This window comes from Acanthochromis polyacanthus, chromosome 3 (assembly GCF_021347895.1).
Source record: "Acanthochromis polyacanthus isolate Apoly-LR-REF ecotype Palm Island chromosome 3, KAUST_Apoly_ChrSc, whole genome shotgun sequence".
Classification (NCBI taxonomy): Eukaryota; Metazoa; Chordata; class Actinopteri; family Pomacentridae; genus Acanthochromis; species Acanthochromis polyacanthus.
The window spans coordinates 15,728,604-15,739,251 of NC_067115.1; the positions used below are offsets into that span (position 1 = coordinate 15,728,604).

General features: G+C 38.2%; 1 protein-coding gene across 1 annotated transcript; it reads left to right on the plus strand.

The window, feature by feature from the left end:
* Positions 1-1,084: 1,084 nt before the first annotated feature.
* On the plus strand, positions 1,085-5,477 carry ndufb7 (NADH:ubiquinone oxidoreductase subunit B7). Its single transcript, XM_022217115.2, has 4 exons — positions 1,085-1,186; positions 1,282-1,414; positions 3,372-3,540; positions 5,320-5,477. The coding sequence occupies exons 2-4, from the start codon at positions 1,303-1,305 to the stop codon at positions 5,405-5,407; spliced, it is 369 nt and encodes a 122-aa protein (XP_022072807.1). The 5' UTR covers positions 1,085-1,186; positions 1,282-1,302; the 3' UTR covers positions 5,408-5,477.
* The last annotated feature ends 5,171 nt before the right edge of the window (positions 5,478-10,648 follow it).

The following is a 10,648-nucleotide window of genomic DNA, read 5'->3' on the forward strand; positions in this document are numbered from 1 at the left end:
AATATTGTGGCGTACTGTCAACCTTTGGACTTGGCAACAGTTGTGATGAAGAACTCCCTGAAAACAGTAAGAAACCTCGGGCAGAACCAGGCTGAGGCAGAACTGTCAGAACATCTGCCTTGACCAGCTGGGGTGGAGGAGAAGAAGAGAGGGAAAAAGATATTTGATTTAAATTTGCCAGTGATGGGACAGGTTTTAGTGCGAACTTCATTCATTCATTCATTCATTCAACCTTTAGTAAATTAGGACATGAAGGCCATATTTACAGTGTTGCTGAGTAAGAAAATAAAAGATCTGGGTACACAAATAATACATTAGGATGACAATTAAGTAAATTTATACAAACATTTAATTGAGCATTTGCGTTTTGAAAATGAATCAACTAAAACATGAGCATCTGTAAGTAAGAAAACATGAAATTAAGAGTCTGAACTGATTTAAGGATAAAAATGAGCCAAGCTTTGCATTGTTACACAGGTTATTCCATTAAATAAGTAAAAGTGATATTTTCCAAGCTCAATAAAACGGCTGGCAGGTGGAGTGTAATACAATTTAAGTGAGTACATTTGGTAAGAACCTACATTAAAAGACAGTAATGAGGTGTTGTTCAAAAGAAACATGGATCGCAATAAAAACTTAACAAATTTGCAAAAATAGTATAAGCATTAAATTTAGCACTGGATATCAAACAAATAAATCAACTACAACAAGAGCAGCTGGAATTGCAAAAACGTGATTGTTCTGCATGTTAAATAAAATAGTCAATACCAGCGATCCAGTCAACTCAGAGTGTATGGTAAAGAGCTATGTATAAACTGTAATACCCTTATAAATGAATAAAACCCAGTGTCTGCCATGCCTTTTAGAGGACCAAACAACCAGTGAATAATAAAAACGGAGTGATAAACAGTGTCCAAAGGTTTTAAAATGACGAATGACCAATAATCCTCTCGTGATAGAAAACATTTGTTGTCGTAGTTTAGTCACCAGTGTGGACATAGGATATTTAATATGTAAGGTGGTAATTTATAATTGGGTTATATTTGCAAATAAGTGGTTTTGTTAACGTAAAGGCTGCTTGCAAGCGGAAACTTTGTTATCTTGTAGACGGAGGAGTTTCCCGGACGTACCACTCGGCTGTTTATCTCCGGGGACCAGCGGAAGAGAGAGCAGCGGGCTTGTGGAGGTGACCGAATGGCAGATAGCACAATAATATTGCAAACATTAGGTTAGAACGAACCGAAAGCATCCAAAAAACATCATTTTTATTTTCATTCACAGTGTCCAAACATCGTCGGTGCCATGGGAGCCCACCTGGTCAGACGGTATGTCACCGAGACAGAAACCGAACCAGACCCAGCCAAGAAATTCGAGTTCGACCCCCAGTTCGGTTTTGGAGACAGGAAGGAGAGAGGTCGGTCCACATTCACCAACTTGATGCTTCATAGAATTACGTCCTGCAGTGTTTTTTTAATGTGTTTTCGTGCTAGTTTCTGTCGTTAGCTGACGTTAGCTTTGCGCTAATGTGACTCTGCTTTGCTTAGCCGCTAACTGCTGTTTGAGGGGTCTAGTGTCAAGTGAGGCTGTACTCGGGATGTGTTTACCCTTAGCAGATTATTGAAACTGCGGCTTCCAACTAATGTTTAGATATGTGAAGTCATGATGATGAAATGTTAAGGTAGCTTTAGCTCTGGCAGAGAGCTTGCAGTCTTTAAAACACATATAAATGCAAAACGAGAGGTGTCGCTGCTTTATTTGCACGTAGACCACCACATTAGACCTGCTCCATATATTAGACCACTATCAATAGACTGTCTAAATCTGCAGTAAATTGTTCCACAGGGGTGAAAAAGTTTTTGACACATAGTTTGGTTCGTGAACGCTTTAATCTAATGATCAAAATGCAAAAGAAATAAGGTTATATCTAGTAGTTTTTGATCTGGACCTAGTTTGCATTTTAAAGGTTTCATAAACCGTAGACTGTGTTGCAAACACTTCTGAGCCTGTGTAATTCAGGGCAGAATTGACCAGTAGACAAATCGTGGTTTTAGATCTGGACCTGGTCTAATGTGTGTTTTTTTTTTTTTTTTTTTTTTTTTTACAATCAAAAATTTAACAAATTGTATAAAAATTTCACAAATTTGAAAGACATTTTAGCATAAAATGGCAGCATATGTTTTACATCATTGAAATGTGTCAGAAATCGAATCTCTGTAGTTTAGTGCTGTAAGTTTAATTGCCCTAGCAATGGTACGTGCAAATGTAATGACAATTACGTCTTAATGCCAGTAGATGGCGCTATGAGCATTTCTAAATTCATTTGTGTGGATGTGTTCAGACCCTAACTGGTGTCCATCACATCAAGTTTGGTCCAGATTGGAGCATTTCCAGCTGAGATATATATGATTAAATTTTCATGGCGAGAAATCGAAATTCGCCGTGACGCCATGGCCACACCCTTTGACGATGAGTCAATGGGTGTTACCACATGGTTGTTGTCAGGGTGGGACTCTGATCATACGTGTAAAATTTTAGGCAGATTGGAGCATGTTCAGGAGAGTGCGACACCACTTCCTGTTTCATGGCGAAGGATCAATAATTTTGTCAGCCGCCATGGCCATGCCCTTTGACTTTTGCAGAGCATTTTGATAACTTTTCATCAAGAAGGAGGTTTGCATAGGCCGATAAAATTGAGGTCTCTTGGACTGACTCCCAAAGAGTTATTGATCTCGAAGTATTTGGAGCTAATTCAAGACAGCCGACTTCCTGTTGGGTTGACAGAATGGTCATGATTGACTTTTTCATGCGTGTGTGTCTTGATGTGCTGAATATGCCTCCAAAATTTTATAGCTGTAGATGAAACATCTTGTGAGTTTGGCTAGTAACCACATTTTGCAACTTTACAGGGGCGCTATGGAGCCATTTTGACACACACGTGCAGCTCCCATAAAATATCAAATTTTTCGCCAATCCTCATGTGAATGCCAAGTTTGACCCGTTTTGGGGTATGATAAGACCGCCAAAAAGGCAATTCATTTGTCAGGAGAAAAATCTAAAAATGATTTCTTACGCAGGTGCATGCACATGTAAAAGGTACAATACACTTAAATGCAACATCTGTTATTCAGCCAATACTAGAAATATCTGTTTTTTGATTATCTGATCTAATCCAACCAATGTGCATTGTATCAGGAAAAATATTAATGTCTGAGCAGTTACAGCATCCAGAAAATACAGAAGAATTTCATGTTAGCTTCTCCTTTGGTTTAGACTCACACAACTGATGCTCATTAAGATCTTCACAGCCATCCATCCATTTTCATCTGGATACTTACCTGTATGATGACTAAACATTTGTGTCCATTTTCCAGAGATGGTAGCGACTCAGGAGCAGATGAACTTAGCCCAGCTGCCTGTCGAGCAGAGGGACTACTGTGCCCATTACCTCCTGAAACTCATGAAGTGTAAGAGGGACAACTGGCCCAACTTCCTGGCCTGCAAGCATGAGAGACATGACTGGGACTATTGTGAACACCAGGAGTAAGTATTAGTAGTTGAATAGAGACATTTTTACATTGGTATTTATAGTATGGACTGCAGACTGTCATGCTTTCAGCAGACCCACTTCTAGGTCCCATAACATACCCTTTTTGAACAAGATAATTTAGGTCTCATGTATTTGCTTATGCCTGGCTTTTTCAATGTCTTCAGCTTTAAATGCACTTGAGCTCTGTCCACGCCCAGTTAAAGACAAAGAAAGTCTCTGCTTTCACTCTGTTCGCCCTTAGATGCACGAGTGATTGAACTTGTACACTCTTCCATAAGTGGGTAAAAAACGACCTGTATAAGAATTGGTGTGTTTTTATGCCATTTTTGTTAAATATAATCATTTGTAATATTGTTTGTATTGTGTTTGGTTCACACAAAAATGACTTCATGTTTGGCATTTGTTTATTTTTCATCTTGTAACAGATTTTGAACATTTTGGTGATTGTAAAGGAAGACTGACACTTGTGACATAGTGTGTGTGGTCCACAGTAAATATATTCCTGACAGAGGTGAATGAGTGAGACTGATGTATTCTGTCATGTCAGACTTGTGTTATTAGTTAATTGGTGCAGAGCAGAAGCCCAGAAATGGCTCCTGATTAAGTTGTCTTAATTGGCTGTCACTATTTCAGACTCATTCCATTTACTGACAGCAGAAAAAGAGAAAATATGTCAATGAGAGCCGCTTTATTGAGAATCCAGCTGTAAATGCAGTGTATGTGAGCACAGAGAGCAGGAGAGAAGGCAGTTGGAAAACAGAATAACTCAAACCAATCCTGTTTTATTGGTCTTAAATTGCCCTCAACCGTTTCAGTCTGTCTCTGAGCTTTATCATTTTAACATTGTGACATGTTGATGTCGCTAATGGCAGCATTAGCCGCACTAAGAATGCTCCTGTTGTGGTGACATTGCCATCAAAAATAAAATGAGACCAGTGGATCTCAGATGCTGGGAGTGCATTAAGAGTCTTATGTTTAAAATGAGCAGCAGAACATTTGGTGTGCTGTGCCGATAGATTAGCGTTTGTAGAGTCAGTAGAAACAGCCCTGGTGAGGAAATAATGGTGGACTGCAATTATGGAATAAATGAGGTGTTAATAAGTGGTTAGTAAGTGGGTTAGTTTTTCACAGCACTATTTTTTGCACCTTGACATTTATGAAACACAACTGAGGTATCTTTCTTTCAGTCAGTAGTTTCACCAGTTGCTTTGTTCACCAGTAAAACTACTGAAACTGGGGAAAGTGAAGTACTATCAGAGACGTAGAACGAACTGATCCCAAGTCCTCAGTGTGATATAACTGGCTTGCTTTGCTTTTTACTCTAAATTTGACAAAATCCTCACCAGATGGTCCATTTAGCCACTGTTCTCGAGCTTTCAGTCCTATCAGTCTTCCTCAACAGATGGAATTATGCACTTTTTGTGTAATTGCCTAAATTTTTCTGAGCATTTTAAGGACTTTTCATCCATGTTCGTTTAAAAAGATCAAGGATATATCAACTAACTGGCTAGCTTACCTTTCTTGTCCTTCCTATTTAGCAGGACCGAGTTTCTTTACAGCCTTACAGGTCAAACTCTGACCGAGGAACCCCAAACTTAGATTTAACCGTTAAGCTTTATCTTGTGCCATATGGATTGTGACTAGGTCCTTGCTTGTGTTGTATCTACTCTCAGATGTACGTCGCTTTGGATAAACGTGTCTGTTAAATGAAATTGTAGAAATGTGATAAGTCGCCTCGTTAACCACAAATGTCTTTATTCTTCTGCCTCCAGCTATGTGATGCGTATGAAGGAGTACGAGAGAGAGAGGAGGCTCCAGCTGAGGAAGAAGAGAATTGAAGCTCAGGCAGAAGCTGCATAATTGTTTAATTCTACTTCTTTGTATATACCTGCTACTGTTCACATTAAACAATACTGTTTAAGCTCTACAACTTGGTGTTATTACTGTAAAAAAAACAACTTTAACCTACAAATTCATCAGTTATCACTACATATTGTAGATATTTTAGATGAACCTGAAACATTCAAAAAATTCAAAATAACAGACAAGGCAAAAACATGTTAGTTTACCTTTTTTTAAATAAATTACGCCAGACATCAACAAATAAAATTCGGCCATGGTTTTAGATTTACATTTATGGATATCAAAACTGAACAGTTCAAGATTGAATATCACCAGGTGCACATTCAACGTCAAAGCCACAGTTTTGGACGACAAAAGAGGAGTCGTGATGTCCAGTCAGTTACTCTGTGAACAATTTTTAAGTATTCCTGATGGTTCTTTTTTATCTGCTGGACCAGATAGAGAGACACAGTATTCATAGAGTTTGAGGAGTAATTTACTCAAACTCAAAATTAAATAATAGGTTGTTGCTAGAGGTACGGACCCGTACCCATAGCCTGTGGCCTACGGATACGGCACTTTCCATTTGCCAATCAGATATGCGAGATCTGGTCACGTGACTCCCGGTAGACGCTAGCGGTACGCACCTGTAACATCGGTACTACAGGTACGGACCCTAAACCTAACCCTAACCTTAACCTTTGCTTACCTTTCAACAGTTTGCAGTGGTTAGCAGCTTCTTGACTCGCAAGACTCGCGTACGGTCTGTATCTGTCTGGCAAATGGAAAGTGCCGTATCCGTAGGACACAGGCTACGGGTACAGGTCCGTATCTGTAGACACTACCTAAATAATATGTTGTGGATAAAGGATTTTTGATTTGATTTAGCACTGTCGCCTTGCAGCTACAAGATCTCTGGTTCAAATCCCGGCCTTCCTGGGATGTTTCTGCACGGAGTTTGCATGTTCTCCAGTTGCATGCATGGATTTTCTCCAGGTATACTGGCTTCCTCCTGCAGTCCCAAAACACGCTGAGGTTAATTGATTATTCTAAATTGTCTGTAGGTGGCGCTGTGATAGACTGAGGTCCTGTTCAGGGTGTCTCCTACCTTTGCCCTAAATCTGCTGGGATAAACTCCAGCCCTCCTGTGACCCAAATGAGGATTAAGTGGTGTACAGATAATGGAGGAGATTTTTCATATTCATAAGCTATAAGTCATATTCATCAAAATTCTAACAAAAATTTAAAATATTTCACTTAGCACATATGAAAGTTTACCTTTTCGAATTAAATTACAAAAAAAACCCAACATTCTCACACTATTCAAATTTCTTTTAGCTGCACTGAGACCAGCAGAGGGCAGCATCCACAAGAACTGCATCAAAGCCTTTAGGCAGCACTTACCAATCCAAAGCAATGCACTACAATACTCTATGAAACGTTTATTATCACAGCAGCTCACAAAATTAACACAATGCATTACAGTGCAGGTGATATACAAGTGATACTTCTTGAGACACTGACAACCCTTTCATCTAAATGGTTCAACTCTACATAGGAGAGTTGAATGATGAATAAATCATGTTACCTCATAGGTGTAGTTGGGGCAAGACACCAGCAGGAAGATCCAGGTGAAGGGGTTCTTGGTTGGGTAGGGAATCTTTCTGGTCTTAGAGCCTGGATGCAGGTAGCAATAAAAAAGGGGGAGGAATGAGAAAGTAAAATTATTTCTAATCTATCCAATCATATTTATTTTTGACATTTTGGCCTGACATTATGGGTAAGGCAACTGTTGACCAGTGATGATCTTCAACAGCAGGTTTAGTCATGAATCTTTATGTCACAGGGACAGAAAATAAAAAGCACCCAATTATACATAAATGCGAATTTGCTTTGAGTTGTTGTGACAAATTATTTGGAAATATTTTAATCACACAATGCTGGAACAAATATGTTATTTTTACATCCATTAATTCAGTCAGTTGAGTTTAATTTGCTCGTTTCCAATACTTGAATTACATCTCTATTATAAGGTAGCACGTGCAAACGGACTTTTGAAGTTAAATTTAAAAAATCTTTCCATGATTCTCATTATTTCAGACAGTAGTCTATTTCTGCCTTTGTACGTGAATAAAAGTGTTTTTCAACCAACAACTGCCTCTTTAAATTTTATCTGAGTAGAGTTTTAGTGACATTTTGGACGACTGTCATGATCCCTGCTCCAGCTCCTGTTTCTGTCCTTCATTCTCCCTCCTGGTCTCTCCTTCATCCTCCTGTCCTTTCTGTATTTGTCCACCTGTTTTGATCTGTCTCTCTTTGGCTCCCTCTGTCCGTCTGTTATCTCTCCCTCCTGTCTCGCTCTCTGTCACTCGCCCTCTTGCTCTCCCTGCTTTACCTGCCTGCACTCAGCTGATTCCTGCAGGTCACACGCATTGCAGTAATCAGCTCACCTGTTCACTATTTAAGCCTTTTCATTCACGTACTCTCCGCTGGATCATCGATTCACATCCCTTCAGAGACTCTGTTAACTTTTGGACTTTATTTCCCCCACTTGGACTCTGCTCCTCTCCACCTGGATTCCCTGAGCTTGCTTCCCTGTCCCTTCCTTCTAGTTTCCCCCTGGTTTGTGAGTACTCTGCTTGTTTAGTGTAGTTGGTGGTGTTTGTTTTTTTTTTTTGTTGGACTTTGTTGTTGGATTTGATAGTAGTTGGTTTTGCTTATTTCATATCCTGCAAGATTTGATGTTCCTCTCAGTCCTGGTTCCCTTTGTATTGTCTTCGCTCTTCTGTAGTTTAAATAAAGTCCTTCCCAATATTCCTCCTGCCTCCCCATATCTGTGTCTGCGCCTGGGTTCTCTGACTCGACCGTAACAACGACATAATAAACTATGACGTTTTAGTGACATTTTGAACAACATAATAAATTATGACATTTTTTTCCACATTTTGGATGACTTGATGATGTTTTAGTGACATTTTGGACGACATTCTAAACTATGACGTTTTTGGTCACATGTTGGACGACACACTAAACTATGATGTTTTTGTCATATTTTGGACGACATACTAAACTATGACGTTTTTTCACATTTTGGACGACATACTAAACTATGACGTTTTTTCATATTTTGGACGACACACTAAATTATGATGTTTTTGGTCACATGTTGGACGACATACTAAACTATGACGTTTTTTCATATTTTGGACGACACACTAAATTATGACGTTTTTTCATATTTTGGACGACACACTAAATTATGACGTTTTTGGTCACATGTTGGACGACATACTAAACTATGACGTTTTTTCATATTTTGGACGACATACTAAACTATGACGTTTTTGGTCACATGTTGGACGACATACTAAACTATGACGTTTTTGTCATATTTTGGACGACATACTAAACTATGATGTTTTTGGTCACATGTTGGACGACATACTAAACTATGACGTTTTTGGTCACATGTTGGACGACATACTAAACTATGACGTTTTTGTCATATTTTGGACGACATACTAAACTATGATGTTTTTGTCACATGTTGGACGACACACTAAACTATGACGTCTTTTCCACATTTTGGACGACACACCAAACTATGACGTTGTTTCCACATTTTGGACGACATACTAAACTATGATGTTTTTTCACATTTTGGACGACATACTAAACTATGATGTTTTTTCACATTTTGGACGACACACTAAACTATGACGTTTTTGTCATATTTTGGACGACATACTAAACTATGATGTTTTTGGTCACATTTTGGAGGACATACTAAACTATGATGTTTTTTCACATTTTGGACGACATACTAAACTATGACGTTTTTGGTCACGTTGGACGACATACTAAACTATGACATTTTTCACATTTTGGATGACACTAAACTGTGACTTTTTTCACATTTTGGACGACACACTAAACTATGACGTTTTTGGTCACGTTGGACGACATACTAAACTATGACGTTTTTGTCATATTTTGGACGACATACTAAACTATGATGTTTTTGTCATATTTTGGACAACACACCAAACTATGACGTTTTTTCCACATTTTGGACAACATACGAAACTATGATGTTTTTGTCATTTTTTGGACAACACACTAAACTGATGTTTTTGGTCACATGTTGGAGGACATACTAAACTATGATGTTTTTTCACATTTTGGACGACATACTAAACTATGACGTTTTTGTCATATTTTGGACGACATACTAAACTATGACGTTTTTGGTCATATATTTTGGACGACACACTAAACTATGACGTTTTTGTCATATTTTGGACGACATACTAAACTATGACGTTTTTGGTCATATATTTTGGACGACACACTAAACTATGACGTTTTTGTCATATTTTGGACGACACACTAAACTATGACGTTTTTGTCATATTTTGGACGACATACTAAACTATGACGTTTTTGGTCATATATTTTGGACGACACACTAAACTATGACGTTTTTGTCATATTTTGGACGACACACTAAACTATGACGTTTTTGTCATATTTTGGACGACACACTAAACTATGATGTTTTTGTCATATTTTGGACAACACACTAAACTATGATGTTTTTGGTCACATTTTGGAGGACATACTAAACTATGATGTTTTTCACATTTTGGACGACACTACACTATGATGTTTTTGTCATATTTTGGACGACACACTAAACTATGACATTTTTGTCATATTTTGGACGACATACTAAACTGATGTTTTGGGTCACATGTTGGACGACATACTAAACTATGACATTTTTGGTCACATGTTGGACGACATACTAAACTGACATTTTTGGTCACATGTTGGACGACACACTAAACTATGACGTTTTTGGTCACATGTTGGAGGACATACTAAACTATGACGTTTTTGTCATATTTTGGATGACACACTAAACTATGACATTTTTGGTCACATGTTGGACGACATACTAAACTGTGACATTTTTTCACAATTTGGACGACATACTAAACTATGACGTTTTTGGTCACGTTGGACGACATACTAAACTATGATGTTTTTGTCATATTTTGGACGACACACTAAACTATGACGTTTTTGGTCATATATTTTGGACGACACACTAAACTATGACGTTTTTGGTCACGTTGGACGACATACTAAACTATGATGTTTTTGTCATATTTTGGACGACACACTAAACTATGATGTTTTTGGTCACATTTTAGAGGACATACTAAACTATGACGTTTTTGGTCACGTTGGACG